The sequence below is a fragment of the Anoplopoma fimbria genome, chromosome 1, assembly GCF_027596085.1.
Source record: "Anoplopoma fimbria isolate UVic2021 breed Golden Eagle Sablefish chromosome 1, Afim_UVic_2022, whole genome shotgun sequence".
NCBI classification, from domain to species: Eukaryota; Metazoa; Chordata; class Actinopteri; order Perciformes; family Anoplopomatidae; genus Anoplopoma; species Anoplopoma fimbria.
In genome coordinates this window covers 17,336,026-17,353,480 of record NC_072449.1, presented here as the reverse complement: position 1 = coordinate 17,353,480, position 17,455 = coordinate 17,336,026, and the positions used below count along the sequence as shown (strand labels likewise).

General features: G+C 39.5%; 1 protein-coding gene across 1 annotated transcript; it reads right to left on the bottom strand.

Moving 5' to 3' along the window:
• Window positions 1-4,907: 4,907 nt before the first annotated feature.
• On the bottom strand, window positions 4,908-16,513 carry abhd15a (abhydrolase domain containing 15a). Its single transcript, XM_054600773.1, has 3 exons — window positions 15,594-16,513; window positions 7,930-8,282; window positions 4,908-6,944 (listed from the first exon to the last, which is right to left on the bottom strand). The coding sequence occupies exons 1-3, from the start codon at window positions 16,071-16,073 to the stop codon at window positions 6,284-6,286; spliced, it is 1,494 nt and encodes a 497-aa protein (XP_054456748.1). The 5' UTR covers window positions 16,074-16,513; the 3' UTR covers window positions 4,908-6,283.
• Between the last annotated feature and the right edge of the window lie 942 nt (window positions 16,514-17,455).

Below are 17,455 nucleotides of genomic sequence, written 5' to 3'. Positions count from 1 at the left end.
AGACTTCATCCACATGGTGCAGAAACATGCCAATGAGCACCAAGGTACACTGTTCACGTGAGTTGTTAATGCTAACACATGTCCTTAACGGTTCTGAAAATTATAATAGAAGAAATACTGAACATAGAAGAAAACAGAAAGTTTGTTAACAACTCGCAAAAAGAGGATGAGGAAGACCACAATGTGTAAAGTTTTAGAGCTCAGATTGAAGAACTCCTTAGTAACAGGTTCTTCTGTTCGCTGTCTTATTTGTTCTAAGTATTGTCGTTTTTTTTTAGCTTTGGCAAGTTTGCTCCTTACCCATCTGTAGAGTGGAAAGAATGACAATGGAGTCATGTAACAGTAGGCAAATAAACTGTATCTATCTGCAATCAATTTAGTTAAGTGGCTTGTATCAATGCAAGTAGTTATAACTTATCAGTGCTTCATGAATGCTCAGTTTGTTCACATGTCTTCAGTATGGATCATGTGTCATGAAGTAACCTTTGTCACACATTTCATGAATGCAGAATTTCAGATGTCAGATGATCAAAAGCACAAATGAAGATAAATATTGAAAATGCAACAAATTCAAAACTAGGTCAAATGCTTTTATATTCCACTACATGCACACAGTATTTATGGACACACAGCATGTGTGCTCAGTCCAATTTGTGTGACTCTGCAGATATCTATTTAAACTGCCAGCTTAATATATTCCCCATGTGCTGAGCTCTAATTTTAAACAAGGTGCTAAATATACAGACAGTTTCCGAGCCAAAAGCAGAGATAGCTGCGTCATTGTGTCCGTCTGAGCAGAGTCAGCACCTGGAGAAGTCTGAACATTTAAAGGCAGAGACTTTGTTGATGTCGCCATCTGCTGGCTACCAGCAGAACAGGTGGTCTCCATGGCAACCTCAAATGACATGGTTGGATAGTTTGGATGGGCAAGTAGGTCGAGTGATCTTGATAAAGACATCATTGTGGAAACAGGTCACAGGGATGCAGAGAGTGTTTGAAGTGTTGTGGACGTTAAGCTGCACTGAATAATGATGTGATCAGAACACTGCAGTGGTTTTATGTCCTCACACTGTTTAAACTTTTTCTACATTAACATTCTCTGTCATGAAAATGGCTAAATAAACAAATAATGAATACCCTGTTTTAAAAATAATATTACTGTAGCTTCTGTTGGACCCTGTCATGCCACAATAGTATACTCCTTGTAATACTGTACATAAACTACACTTAAATTCTGAAACAATATATCAAATTAAATCCCAATTTGGACAAAAAATAAAAAAAATAGTTATTTTGGTCACAAAGGAAATCTCATTATGCATTTTTTAAATAAGGATTACGATTTAATGTGAATTGAACACACAAACCTGCTATTGGAACTTTCCCCCACAATGTCCACAAGATGGAGCTCTGGTCAAAGTAATTTTCTGTGGGACATTTCCAATTGTGTTGGTTGTTCTTTTTCCTTAGCTGGACTTATCTACTCTTTTAAGAGAACTAAATGAAAAAAATTAAAGATACCAAAGACTAATGATTAATGCCTGACCAAAACCCAAATATAAATCCCAACAGGAAGAGATATTATTTATATAATGTTACATAAAATAGAAATAGCATACACTTTTCCTCCTATAATAAGAGCTATTAAAGCTGAGAGTTTTCTGATATAACTGGAGTTCTGAGCAGCTTATTGGGTTTTTTCAGGCCGGGGATAGCAGTCTCAGGCTGTGCAACCTAATTTAATATAACATGATGGTGTTGTGCTATAGCAAACACTGCATTAAGCTGCAGGTGTATTGTATATAATTCACAGCTTATATTTCATAACAGATTGTTTAATGCCAACGGCTTCTTACTGTATGTAGTTGAAGAGTAAATATCCCCTGAATTGAGAAGCTGGTGATGGTTTAAAAGTAAAATGCTGCACTATTTGAGTTCCATTTATTCCATTTTTTCCTGTGTTAATGGTCAATGCCAACTCCCTTTTTTAAATTGTCAATGAGCATCGTCAAGTATTGGTGCTGAACTATTGAGCCAACATGCCACAAAGTAAATCCAGCAATTTGAACATATATGTACCACAGTTTATCAAATGTCTTAGCACACTAACATGGGAACCTGAGATACAATAAACAGAGAAGAGTGATATAGCACACTTAAGGAAATACAGTAAAAGCTTCAGTAAGAAAGAGGGGGAGGGTTTATCTCTATCTTGTCTGTCCACAACACTATCTCCGGTGTTTTATTTAAGTTGTGCACATATGTAAACACCAAGGAAGACAAGAAGTCATTTACTGTAATCAATGCTTGTATACAGTATAACTCTTTTAGATGCTTACCTAGAGAAATACCAAAACACTTGTTGATCCAACACATTCTCACTTGGTTGATCACTATCCAGACCAAGTACAATTAGAGTGTCAGTGACCCAAACCTCGGTTTTGTATTTCTGCTGGCCTGCTGCTTGTTTGCTTCTCTCTGATCACATTTAGTTTTTTTGGCTCTAGAGAATCTCTGATAACGTAATGCTCTGAGCTAAAATGTCTCTAAAGTGACGTTACATAATCTCAGGCATTCCTGCTATTTTCTTTGTAACAGACAGGTAAAAGCTTTAACCACACCAGCTATCCGATCTTTTTAAGTTGTGGAGGAAACAAAGGAATCCAGACACTTCTGAGGATGTGGTTCTTGTATGCAGTTCTAGGAGCCAGGAGACGGTTAGCTTAGCTTAGCATAAAGCCTATATCATCATGGATACTGTTAGTGGACCCAGCTAAAAAAACGCAGTCACACATAATAGAACCACAAATTGACATTTTAACACCTAATCTAACTTTCACCCAAAAATCCATTAAACGTATTTCCCAAAATATCAAACTTTTTCTTTCAAAACAAGCCTTTTGCTTGATCGTGGCAATATATGGCAATTCTGGGATAAGACTAAATGCTTAATGTGTACATGTGATGTGTAGCGGTAACGCAAGTACTTCTTTCTGCAACACGAGGAGTCGCCTCCTGCTGGACAGGAGAGAGAATGCAAGTTTTAGGACACCTGAGCATGCCATACCAATATGGTTGTTTCGGCAAAACCCCTAAGTGTACTGAACTGACAAGTAGTCAATAAAATTGCTTATGAACTCAGCTTTTCATTTGTAAGATGCACAATGGATTATGTTTTCTTTAAAAAAATGATAGTCTTGCTTTAACACACACGTGAAGTATTTAATGTTGTATTCTCTCTGTCCGGCAGTTTACTGAATAAGTTTCCAAATCTAAATCTGAACGTTGCTGAACTCACAACTGAATGCAAATCATTTGTTGTGTTATAATGCAGCCATTGTGCATTCATGAGATGATACAAACCTGTTTTCTTCTAGTTGGTCCCACTTCAGTACATGCCAAACAGAGCATAAGCTTTATTTTAGAGAACCTGTGGTTTAGTGTAATCAAAGTAATTGGAATGTCAAGCTCTTTCTTAATTAAATATCAATCATTTTAATTAAATCAGTCTCTGATCACTGAGGCAGACTATTGGGTCTGAATTGAATAAGCAAAGTGGGAAAGGGCAATTCAATCGTAATGGCTTGATTTGCTAGAGGCCAATGAAAGCCAGCGTTTATTGCAACAGAAATCGTGTCTACTTCTGGTCATAAATAATGAGTTTTAATGTCAACAATAAGATAGGACAGGTTGAATAAGCACGTTTTTGCATGGTACCCCTTCTGTCACGTAAGCTCTTTTTCAGCATGTGCTGGCCAGATTCTTTTCCAGTAATAAAAAAACGCAGACTTGCCTTTCTTAAAGGTCCTTGAAGTGAACTGCTTGTTCTGGTAATTTCAAAATAAGAGTTGAATAATGTTCCAACATCTAGTCTCAAACCCATGCTAAAACTCCATGAATGACCAAGAGATTGGTTTATTTCATTAAATCATGAAGATACTTTTGTACAAAATGCACCAACTAGTACTGTGATAAATGTTGGATAAACATGTTGGTTTGTCTGATATTAACAGACACAGTATGACACCAGTGATAAGATCTATCCTCAATGACAAGCACAAACACCACTTGTCAACAGCACACTATTTATGCCTATCTATCAATATTTGATTATGAAATGCATTATAAAGCACACTAATATACTGCTGTAATCTGTAAACTGTAAAATGTGCATGATCAGTTAAATAATAATAAAACAGATTTCCATCCATCTTTTGTACATCTTTTCTAGTCTGCCTATAGTATATTTTGTTACACACACATACACTCATGTGTGCATCTATGCAACATTTAAACCTTTTTTCAGACTTGTTTAGTCCTGTTTCTGCTCCATTACATCAGGTCAAACTCCATAACTGGATGCATGCAATGAAAGGCCTTTGATTCCCATTTTGCCTCTTTAAAGAGAAAACCTGATAATTCATTTAAGAACAACAAGATGTCTGTTTCACCCCAAGACTGAAAATGTGGACAGGAAAAGTACCCTGCAATACTGATAATGACTTGATTGTTTCCAGTTACAAACAGTGTCATTACCATGAGTTGTGGGCTGTGAATCTCCCTGTAGATAATGAGCCTGTATAAGAATATCATGCATGTAAGCGACAGCTTGTTTGCATGTCTGTGTGTTTTAATGTCTGTGGGTGTTTTTGTGTGTGTGTGTGTGTGTGTGTGTGTGTGTGTGTGTGTGTGTGTGTGTGTGTGTGTGTGTGTGTGTGTGTGTGTGTGTGAGAGATAGTGAGGATGCGTGTTGACAATGTGTCGGCACACATTTTGTGTGTGTTTCTGTGTGTACACTGCTGTGTTCCAGCTGTCTGAGTGGATAAGGCTCAGTGAGGGGACACACACACACACACACACACACCCTATATGTGAATGGCTGAGGGGACTGTGCTATAATTGGGAGTGTCTGTTAGCATTTACTCAGTGGAGTTTTGACAAGACCCCAGATCCCAACTACACTATCGAGCCAAAATAATGGGAAATGGATAACAGGATATATTATGCATCATGCTGGTGTTAATTATAAATTGACTTACCTGCAGGGGAAAGATAAATGCTATTTTTCAGGGCATATTGCAAACTGTAAGTCCCAAGTTTGTCATTTTGGTTCATTTATTATATTTTAACTGGCATAATGCATGTTTAAAACACAACAGAAGACAAAAGTCAGTTGACAAACAGTACTTGGTAATTTTATGTCCTTATGCTTTCTACTACTCTGAATCTTGGCTTGCTTATTAACTGCTGAGCTGCTATCTGAAGCGTTTCTTCTCAAAACACTTTCAATGCAATATTTAATACTTTGCATTTTTTTAATTTGTATAATTATTAGCTTAATGCAGTAAAATGAACCTAAATAGCACCATTTACAGGGACTTGAGAAGTGTTCCAAACATCCTTATGCTGCAAAGTCTTAGAAGCTATATCTTCGTGCGAAACAACCCACCATCACAGCTCCATACTCTTCAGATTCTGAGAGACCGGGGGAAACCCGAGCGATGAGACAGGAAAACTCACAAAGCGCTTCCAGCCACTCGGCTCATGAAAATATCACAACCTCATGACAAAGATTTTCCTCTTAAAAGTTAACTGGGTGCCAGTCACACATAAGTTCCTCTATTCTGGGCATCAAAGGACATTTCCCAATACAGAAAAGAAATTTCAATAATATGAACAGTAAACTCTTTTTAATGTGTAACATACCACTGGATTAGTTCTTTAAACTCATCTGACATGTTCAAATTCATTTAAGACTTTTACAGGATTTTTCCTTCACCTTTTTACTCTATGCACAAGACTTTCAACACTTTTGCGCTCCAATTAATATCCTTTCAGTGCTACAAATAATAACTTTAAGATACTACAGTAAATGTCAGGGTTTCAAAAATCCTGTGTAAACGGTGTAAAGTGTGAGGCGGATGAATTGATGAATCAATAAATGTATGTGTGACTGAATACCAGGCTGGCAGTGAAGAGATTTGTATCAGTCTGTAGAAAAATATATAGCCGCACGTCTTAACAGTTTAGTGACAACTGTTCAGCAGTTAAACATAACAACTGCATGTAGCTTGTGGCCTGTCGTGGTCTGTGTGTTTTACGGCTAACATCAAGTGTGTGAGAAGGACACACACTCCATGACCTCAGTACTTCACAACATCGGCACTTTTATAGTTTGGGATATCTTAACGCTTAGTTGCAGAGTGACCCAAGTCCTTCACATCCCAAATCTAAACCATATCAGAAGGCATCAGTGAAGTCCATTAACTTCCATTAAGCTCACTCATCGTGTATAGGACCTCTGCCAGTTGTAAATGGCATGGATATTATGGGAACACGCTGGCACTCGTTTACATGTACTGACGCTGCGGTGGCGGAAAGCCCTCCCTCCCGCTCCTCCACCCAGCCCCCTCCTCCTGGCAGCGAGCTGCTTTGCCCTCTCTTCTGCAGCAAAGAAGTCTGTGGTCGCCCTGAAGAATTCTAGCAGAGCTCTGTGGCTCCAGTTGGTCCAACGGCTCTCCATCCCACTGTTCGGTGCAGCCGCAGGACTCGCTGCACCAAATGCACCAGCAGCGTTCTCCTTGGGCTGGGTGGAGAAACCACAGTGACTTCCACGGTCAGTTAGGAGGAGGAAAAAATGTGGGTTTGTCTCAAAGAGTTCCAAGGGCACCGTGGATTGGGCGTCGCCGCGGACTGGGTCGTCCTGAGCGCACACGCTCAGAACAGGAATAGCCACTTCATCCACGTCTCTCAAGGGTTCATTGCGTTCCCAGTAAGCATCCCAGGTACCTGAAGTATTGCAGATACTGCTGGTCCCTGTTTGTGCTGCTGGTGCTGCCCCCTCCTGTCCACTCTGACAGAACAACGCCTCTTCCAGGCCACGTAAGGAACAGCTAGCAAACAGGGTGTCAGTCTGTATGCTCTCACCCAGCACCGTCTTGTACCTATGCACATCATCCGAGTACACACACACACACAAGCACAAAAAGAACACACGCATATAAATAAACAGGAAGAAGAAGACAAAACCAGTAAATCAATTTTGAAGAGCTGCACAGGTCTTAAATCCCCCCCTGTGGCATTGATTAAAGAAACTTTACCTGAGTCACGATGTCTCTCAGAATCAATGACTTGACACTGAGTAGGCCATCTGTTGCTACAGTAACTTGATTGTCTCCTTAATTGCCTGTGCTTTTCCAGTAAATGGTTAGTGAGTACTTACATCTGTTTTTCTTACAATCTCTTTGGAGCTGTTTTTGGCTGATTGAAAATTCATAATTTTCCTTGTCTAGGTGTACTTTCGCTCAGATTTTCTCATTGTTTATATCATGCAGCAGCCTCATGAAGCTGTGTTGTTTTGTCATCATCTTCTCGACACTGTGATATCTTAAAGTTAACCTGCGGTGAACTGAAAGAGAAGCTTTTGATCTCATTCTATCTTCCAAAACTCATTATTCTCACGTAAACTAATGCACCATGTTCCAAAAGGATGGAATTTTAGTAGTTGTTATTGGTAAATACTCAGTTCCAATTGCTGACACCCGGAAATGTGGCAACCTACCCTACTTGCTGTAGTTGTGCACATATGTTTCTTGTGTAAGGAGGGATTGTTGCAGAAATTGTATGTGCGCTCATGTGCGGTTTTGCCTGACAAAAAGTCTGACTTGGTTAGAACCTGTCAGATCCTTTGCTGTTTTTTGTTTGGCTGGTATTGTGATAGTGATGTCGCTGTGCTTCTAGATTTAAGCAACTACTTTGGTGAATACAATAACAAATGGAAATAAAGAACTATAAAATGAAGACACGTAGAAACAACCAGAAACTTGGGTTGAGTCTTTCTGTTTACCTCACCTTTTACATTTTGTTCCCATCATCACCATTTTTGCCCACACATCCCTCAACACCATGCCACCTCGTTTCCCTCCTTACCTGCTGAGACAGATCTTCTGGTAGAGCACCAACGCCCACTGCAGAGGCCAGCACAGCCCGTTCTCAAACCAGCTCTGACAGCGGAACACAGGTGACAGGCAGACGGCAGCAGTCATGTAGCTGGATGATCCACACTCCCCGAGGTAAGAGAGGAGGAGGCCCGAGCCTGTGCTCTCGCTGACTGCATACAGTCTTCCTGCAGGCTGTCTGTGGCGAATATAGCGCACGGCCTCCCGCAGATCTGCGGGGTCCCCAAACTGCTGCAGCTTGAGGGTGGTGAGTGGGGTGCTGTTGTGGCTGCGACGGTTGAAAACTGCCGGAAGGTAGCCATGGGACAGTGCCGTCTCACACAACTGTAGAGAGAGGAAAGGGAAAAAATAAGTAAAAGGCTGTCCATGTTTAAACAAAAAGTGCTTACGGATTGGGAACATTATGGAAGATTTGGGGGGAATTTTATATTTAGTGTGATTGCTGCTTTGAATTAAATAGAGAATTATCAGCCATAAGTCAAGAAGGAAAATGTATTAACCCATTTATGTAACATTACAGAGTAAAGATGAGGAATGGTTGATAGACAATACATTTTACATACACTATGCCTACATAAAGAAATTCTTCTTTGTTCTTCTGAATAGGCCACATGCTCAGAATAGTGTGGCCTGTTCTCTCGTTTGTTTTACCACAGAATTAAACAATGCCCCCTTTTAGAGATCAGTTTCCATTTCGTTTCACTAAATGTCTTTGCGGTTGTAACACCTGAGATGGCATTGTACTAGCTTTAATTGTAAGGAAAAATAAATGAACAGTTGCTGAGGGAAGTGAGAACACAGTTAAGCTGCACAAATAGTTTTACTGTGCTGCTTAACTACTTTACACGATAATACGTTCAACTCTCATTACTCCATTGAAAACTAAATATTTTGTCATACCGGTGAATCACGTGCTATTTTTTTCTTACAGCTTCAACTATTTATGATTTCAAACAGTTGAAGAACCAACCCTTGACAGATGAACATAATATTAAGCTTTGTTTTACCGCACAGATAAACATGATCAAAAATGGTTTATGCATCCTGAGATACTGCCTTCACAATGTGGCCCAAAGAAGGAAACAAATCAGTGGCAAAACATGGCCAAGGAAGCCTCCCCATGATTGTTAACATCAACTTGTCTACTTTGAGGCAGTTTTCAGACAGTGTGGAGGCCTTGGTGAAGGCCAATAATACAATCTCATTAGATGCGATTATGTCCACGCGGCCAGATTCTCAGCTCAGACAGCCTCAACCTGCTCGATGCAGCTCTTCTTGGCCCGAGAACCAAAGTGCTTGAGTATACGGAAACCTGTGATCTCATGTCTCTGGCAGGAGGTCTTTCCTTTCAGTCTGTGCAATGTGGATAGAAATACCATCACTCATTGTGAGATATTCTTTTTAGGTTTATTTTGATATAAACGTAAGGATATTACATATTTGGACTGAATGAATGTAAGAAAATGCATGGATAGTAATGTCTCCTACATGTTTTCTTGTTTTTTTTAAGCAATGTTGTAATCTTGTTTCATTCAGCACATAAAAACATTTTTACTATTCTTTCAATGCTGAGGAGAATGTAGTAGAATGACAGATCCTCAAAGTTTTCAAACAGCAAAACAGCATAATTAAGGTTCCATGAAGCATAATGTAAAACTAAATAACAAATTTCAAGAACAATCCAATTTCCTACTCAACAGGTACAATTGAATAAGACTCTTCTGCTCACCCAAAAGCTTTTTTATCTTCAAAATAAGGCTCGGGCATAAATGGTTACGATCATTTTTGTTTTGCTTTGAAGGCTCTTGCGAATCTGTCTATCCAAATCTAATGGGTCTGCTGCTTTTTTTATTCTTTCTGCATGTTTCTAGTAAACTGTTGTTTACTAGAAACATTACAAGCCTATAACAGTGTTAAAGAAGGAAAGCAGATAAAATATATAAGTTCTTCTTGTAGTCTTGGATGCAGATATGCTTATTGTAAGAATCGCTTAATTGGCTAAATCCTTAATCTTGTTGATAATAATAATAATGATAATTTATTCGCAAATATATTGTACAGTAGGTATAATGTTGGTAGTACTTGTTTGTCACATAATTAGCACATATTCTCATATAACATACACATATATTATATACATGATGAAACATCAGACCTTAATAAGTCTAAACTAGATATATAGAGGGAGTAGTGCTCAATACAGTCTGCTTTAAATCTGCAGCAATCCCCAGTGCGATGCAGGAAGAGCTGAAGAAGCACTGCATTAAATATTTACCAGCTGAGGAAGACTGCAGAGTTTTTTTTGCTACTTTCAGGTTTTCTGTATGAAAAGAGGATTTACTAGGCCAGATGCATCGCTTGGCAGTGTAAGGAGAGCTCTGAGCAGAGCCAATACACCGGAACACCATTCACTCACTCATTCATTAGCCTCTTAGCTAACTCATTACATAGACACTCTTTTGAATCATGAGACGAGAAGAAGAGCAATTTCTGATGAGTATGAATCACTTCAGTTCAGTTTAATTCCCAGAGATATTGAAAGACATGATTAGATATTTCACAATTAAACTGCATATGAGGGGCCGGGGCTAAGGGATGAATGTTTCTGAGATTAAATAAGGTTAACTGAGTGTGAAATATTTTTGTTCTGCTCACGCCTGCCTGCTCCGATATTAATACAGCGACACTGTGGTGATGCACTGTGTGAATCATCCACTATAACAGGCACAGTGAGTGATGAGTAACAACCACTCACAATACATGCTCAACACACCTTCAGGATGGCAAATTAAATGAATGGAAGAAATCAAGGTATTGCAAAGCCTGTATGTGTTTATAAAATGTGTTACCAAAAGGAAGCAAAGCAATAGCATAATAATATTATATTTTTGGGACAATCTGATTAACTCACCAGCTTAGTGCTTCCTTAATGTGATGTTTAATTAGATTTAAGTAGCTTGACCTTTCTCCGAGATCAAATTTACGCAAATTAAATTTCTGGCAATAATTTTCCTACAATGTTATCATGACTGTGTGAATTTGTCCTTTTTAGAGATCTCAGCGTCACTGCAGGAGATGTAAAAAAAAAAATGACCAGCTGCTGCTCCAGCAGTTTTCTGCCAAAGCTGATAAACTGTCAGCTCGGTGACAAATTCCTTCAGCAGGAACAACAAACATTGGACAACATGCCAGCCCTCATACACACTGTGCTTCTTGTACACAAACACACGCTAGAGAAAGCATTAATCCTCCTCCCCCGGTCTACTGAAACAACAACAAAGACGTAAATACAACAATATTCCATTCAAAGCATATTGAATAAGTTGATTTACTTCTGCGAGACCACATCTTTTTTGTTTTAAACAAACTTCAGCAGCTTCATCGAGACATGTTGCCACAAATCAAGTTAAATTAAGTATGTTATTCGATTAGAAGCCTTTTAGGGGCAACAAAGCATCTCGCTACAATGCTTTGTTCTCTGTTCAGGTCAATAGTTTCCCTAAATACTCAACAGGCCGGAGTCCAGGGAATGTTCCTCTGAGTTGGATATGTGCAGAAGAGCAGGCAACAATAAAGAAATAAGGAATGGTAATATTACACTATTGTATAGGCGCACCCAGCATTATATGTAGATAATCCAAATTATACAAATCTAGATTAAAAGTGACTGTATTTGTTGTATAATCAGTCCCATGACTGCCATCTTTGTAGTTAATTGGTTGGCAGTTTCCAGACCAACTCATTGTATGAACCCCTAGCTAAACAGAGCAGAGTCTGTTGCATTACTGCAGAGATAGAAAACTCTGTTCTTCCATCCAACATGGCAGCGCTGCTAAAGAAGAGGGATTTACTTAAAAGATCATGATTGCATAGATGTAGAGTGTTGGAAAGTCTGCCTGCCGCAGTAAAACCAGTAAGAACTATATTTGTCTTATTGTAAAGTTTAAATACGTTAGTTTCCTGTCTGTATTCTATGGTTAATGAGCATCTACTACTTTATTGGCTGGTAAGAAATGTGATACCGTGTCATTTTAGCAGAGATAAAACAGCAGCTCCCATGCGTCATAGACGGAAGTGCTGCCAAATCCGGATGGGCAGATTGAATTTTCAAGGTTGCACAAGGCACTGATATTTGATACAATTTGGGGGATACATTTGAATGTTGCTAAGGGTGTGGCGAGACTTTGTTATCCCTGTGTTTGAATGGTGGAGCAGAACAATTATGGGCTGAAATTCCTACGCTTATCACTTAAAATCAACATAAACACCTTCAAACTAAAGCTAAAAATCAACTCTCCACACACATTGTCATTGTCCTACTTTGACACTAGAGCCGACACCAAAGCTAACTCACTGTCTTACAGACCGTTGTGGTGACAAGAAATTGTAAAATTCAAAAAAGAAATGTGGGGACAGGAAACACAGATCTAATTACCTAGTTGCTTATTTGCCTACTCAGTCCTAGTGTATCTGGTTCTTGTGCTTTGCACTGCTGGTAATTATTCTGCGATTGAGAAATTTACGACCCAAGACTAATTAAGTATTACTGCGACTATTACCTTTTTGTGACTTTTAATGCTAAATCTTCCCCACTTTTAGTGCACGAGTGCCAAGCTATTATCCCATCCTGCAAGGAATTTTGGAAAACTCCAGGCTGCTCTCGTAGGATTCAGAAAAGACGATTATCTAGGTGTTGAAAGGTAAATTACACATAATGACCGGATTATATAATACCTCATATCTCTGAGGAATGAAAAAATACTTGATGTGAAAAAGAGTGCCAAAGGCATGCTGAATAAAACACTTAACTAGGACACTAAATTATGGTACACCAGTCCATGTGTTCTGTCGGGGAAAGTGTGACGCCTGTAAATCATATGAGGCAAAACGGCTGCAACAGCTGGATGTCTGCCTCCAGGAACATTTTATTGCTTTTCAACACTTTGCTCTAAACAGGGAACACAGACCACTGGATATTGGGCTCATTCCTACATGTCTATACACACTTCGGGTATATTAAACTGACCTCTTTGCGTGACCTTTTTGAAGCTGAGGATGAAAATAAATTTAGTTTGTTGATAGCTGAGATAAAGAGAGTGTATTGAGGCTAGCTGACTATGAAGACTTGCTTGGACTTGAGAGTTTAGATACATTCAGTGCTGGTTTAAAGGAATAGTTGGGAAATATGTTTTCACTTTCTTGGCGAAAATGATGAGAACCAAGAAAGATCAAAATCTCTCTCTCACAGTCTCCCTGTCAAGCTCCTGAAGATGCTAATTAGTGGTAATGTGCTGGAAATGCACACACAATACAAAGTACAAACTTAAACTTCAGCATTAAAAAGAAAAAGAAAGATACAATGCCTTAATTGAGGAGCTTTAGAGGTGCTTGTAGGCTAATTTGGTTACATTCGGACAGAGACGCTAGCTGTTTCCCCTGTTTCCAGCCTTAATGCTAAGCTAAGTTAAACAGCTTCATATTCAACACAGAAAAGAGGAATCAATCCAATCATGTAACTCTCATCAGGAACTCAAATAAGCGTTTCACCTTCATTTCAAGCTTTTAATGTCTGTTTTCAGAAACAGAAAATATATAGACAGAGAGAGATCAATGGCAATGTATTTTTGGAAAACGTGTTTTGTGATCCTATTGGTAATTATGAGTATTTTGATGCACAGTGATCAATCTAAATAACTAACTGGCTAAAAGAAAAGAATGAAAGAATGACGTATATTTTTGTGTTTTAGGAGGAACACATTTCAAACTTTGAAGCCATTGAAAAGACTGTATATGACTATTTTTAAGTACTTTATTAAAGTTTGATTATGCCATTATGTAAATATTTATGAATCATGCCAGGCAAAACGAATCAAAGCATCAAAAGACAAACAGAGAGTAGACATATGAATGATTTAAGATAAGAAAGCCCATTCATAAATTCATGAGCTGCTGAAATGTGCTGTGTAAAAGAGAAGGGGACAGGAACTGCAAGCCCAAAATAATCTACATTTTCTTCTCTGAGTCACAGATATAGACCCAAGTGTGTGTATGCCCACACAAACATGAGCTCTTCTTACGCACACATGCACAAGTGCACACACACTTGGTTATGCACACCAGCGACAGGAACGATATTAATTGGTGTATATATCCCTTGTGGTGCCTCAGCTTTCCCAAGCATAACTGGCTGACAGCATCACAAACCGACGATGGCCCCAAAATAAGCACGAAGCACAGATCTGTCTGAATGTAACAATTACGTTTCATCTCTCAATCCATTTTGCTTTTTCCTGTTGCAAAGCCGCATATTTATAATGTTTGAACGTTGTTTTCCTTCTATTGTTGTCGCTCTATTGTTTATTAACACTTTTTGTTTTAGATCTACATACAAAGTTGATCACTCTAGATTAATATCATATGGCTTTGGTTGATGTTGAGTTCCTGCAGGTTTGTTATTTCTGACATGGGGCTGACAGTGAGCCTGTGACGGATTTACACACAGACCTAGCAGTTTGAAATGAAATGAGCTATGCCAGGTGCCCAGAGTGGTGCGAGAGCCAGCAGGCAGTCATGTGGAGCAGCGCTGCACTTCCCCAGGCCCCCTCACATCAAGCGATGCTTTGTAATCCCTCACTTAATTACCTCAGTCAGTGTATTGAACGAGCAGTTGAAAGACTGGTGCTGCATCTGCTCGTTTTTACCCATCCGCTCTCTTCTTCCAACTGAGCTGGTCTAAGCTCAATTGATTGCCTTTGCCCAAATGGGCGTTTGTTGATTTGCACTGAATGTGTGAGTTCTCTTTTGACATACTTGGTCCTGCATGTTTTTCTGGATTTTACCCTCTGAATTTGAGAATGATTTGCTCAGTTATTGTTTAGTATTGTTTTATTTCAGCTATGGCAATGCTAACCTCTGCTTTTTGCAACTGTTTTATATACAATGAAAAACAGGACACAAGCAGCTGCTGAACTGTATAAGAGACATAATAGACAGAGTGCTACAAAGACTCAATTTAAGATGCATCCTGAACTTTGCCAATGAAATGGTTACAAATTGGTTATTCAGAAACAGCTATATGAGGCTGTAACTGTGGACCAAGTGCTTTTTCTAACATTTTAAAGATTTGTGGAATATTTCAAATGTATTTATTTCGTATTGGTAATGATGAGGTACCCTATTCTGTTCAGCAACCAGCTCAGATGAACATTAAAAATCAGCTGTATGATTTTTTTTTTTTTTTAAATGTTTTATTACTTTGTATACGTCGTTTGATCTTCTTTGTTACTGTCTTTTCAGTTTCTGCATGAATATTAGTATCTATAGTCGTTCAACTCCTAACATTAGGATCAATCATATTAAGGGGTAGGACTAGATAAGTTTTTTTTACTTCCTCCTACCCCCTTTCGAGCATGTAGAAAGTTTTTTTTTTAAATTTTACTTCTTTTGTGTGTTCTTTTGTTGTCTCTTTTATTTTTTATTTCATCTATTAATAATCAATTGATAATCATTAATTGATTAATAATCATGTTTTTTATTGCTTGCATGTTCGAAATAAAGACAATCAATCAATCAATTGCATTATTTTAAACAGTGAAGTTTGTGAGGGGAAAAAAAAAAAGCCAAAAAAACACGCACCTTTAACACATTTCTAGTGAACTTCCCAAAAGAGTTTGGGATGATGAGCAGAACGGGACTGGTGGAGTGACTGGAAGTCCTGCGTCGCCTCTGGTAGGACGGCACTGCCCAGTCCAGGGACACCAGCCCCTCGTCGCTCAGCTGCAGGTTGTCCCGCACAAACTGGACCGGGCTGTCGTACGGCCAGCACGCCTCGTACACACTCTGGAGGAAGGCGCTGGCCCGCCACGTACAGCCGACGCACGGCGAGTAATTACTGAAAGTCCTGCAGTGTTTCAGGAGATAGTTGGCCAGCGCGGACGGTTTGCATACCAGTGCCACGGCGCGTGCTCTCCCATCGCAGTCCTTGGTCGCCTGTTGCGAGATCCCCAGTCCCCGAAGCAAGGCATCCGACTTGCTCTCGGTGCCAAAATATTTGGAGCCTGGCCAGATTAAGACCACCAGGATCACAACGCACAGAGCCACGAGCCATTCCAGCATTGGCGCGGCTTTTTGCTAGCGAAATGAGCGCAACACTGACGCTTACCACACCTTATTCTGGATCTTAAGTTGATAATTACAGGTGTATATTATAGAAAACAGTCCACAGGAACATGCTAGGGCTTTGCACTGTGACGATATATTTTGTCCTAAATCGATGCTCAGCTCGTCCGTAAAGTTTGGTGCATCCCTCGGTGCCAAGACGCACCAAGCTCTCGTCTTTGCAGCCGTGCCGTCTCCGTTACGCAGCGCTTCTATTGTTCTTGCTCATTCCAACCTCGGTTTCTTTTTTTCCATTTTCGGTAAGCACTTTTTAATTAACGAGGATATTCCGATCGTGTTTCATGCATCCAACGTCAACTGGTTCGTTGAGCGGACCATGTGCAGGACTGCGCCTCACCAAACAGCTGGGAGCGCAAGAGATGTTTGTGAGCAAGAGATGTTTGTGAGCAATGCGCAGCCAACGCTGGAAACGCCTCCATCATGTCCACCCCCCCTCAGAGGGAGCAGGTAGCCATCTCCTTAAATTACTTCCAGTGCACCCAGTACAAGGAGGTACATCTTGAGTTCATCGTTTTTCTACAAGGACTATCTCTCTGAATCGCTGCGAGGAGTCCCCTTATCTTTCTCTTTTTTTTTTTTTTTCTATCTTGCTTTCTTTTTCTGCCGGAGATGACAGTCACAAGAAGTGCCTGGTCAATGACAGATCTGAGTGAATTCCTTCTGAATTTTATCATCGTAACTCATGCATTTAGCAACATGTGTACACTGTGACCTATAATCAGAGAGAACAAAAGTGAATAAAGCACGAGATCCAGATACAGTAACTTATAAACTATAGTTGCTTCCTTGGTTGGGGACCATGTTAACTAATGTAACCTGTAAGGCAGGTCACTGTTGGGTAACAAGACAACTCCAGGTTGACTTCAGACTTCAGTTTTTCTGTAAATTAAAGTAAATTGTGGGCCTGTTTTCTTTAGACATCCAGTTTGATTCAAGCTTACCATTATGTTCTCAGTTTACTTCCTCTCTGCTATTTTCCCTCCTCGTTATCTATGAAACACAAACAATGAAAGCAAGGACCTAGAGAGCAGGGGCATTTTAATTGTAAATCGGATGTGTTGGAGGATATAGGGCAAATATAGATTATCATCTACAAAGGAGTGTTCTTCTACTCAGTGTCAAAGACGAGGCATTTGCGCAAAAGGCAAAAACGGGTTGTTATTCAAGGATCCATGGAATATTTAATCGACTTCTTAATCAGTCACAAACACACTTTAGTGCTAGTACTTATAAGGTTGATAGATTTCCTGGAAAGCTGTAGCCGTGCCGTCTGTTTTAGTGGAACATTTTGTCTCGGGCACTCATTAAAACGATGTCAG

Excerpts from the sequence above, each read along its gene's own strand:
- abhd15a (XM_054600773.1), bottom strand. The coding sequence starts at position 16,073 with ATGCTGGAATGGCTCGTGGCTCTGTGCGTTGTGATCCTGGTGGTCTTA. Across the intron at positions 8,283-15,593 it reads TCACTAGAAATGTGTTAAAG|TTGTGTGAGACGGCACTGTC; the intron begins GTGCGTGTTTTT and ends CTCTCTCTACAG. Across the intron at positions 6,945-7,929 it reads CAGAAGATCTGTCTCAGCAG|GTACAAGACGGTGCTGGGTG; the intron begins GTAAGGAGGGAA and ends TGATGTGCATAG.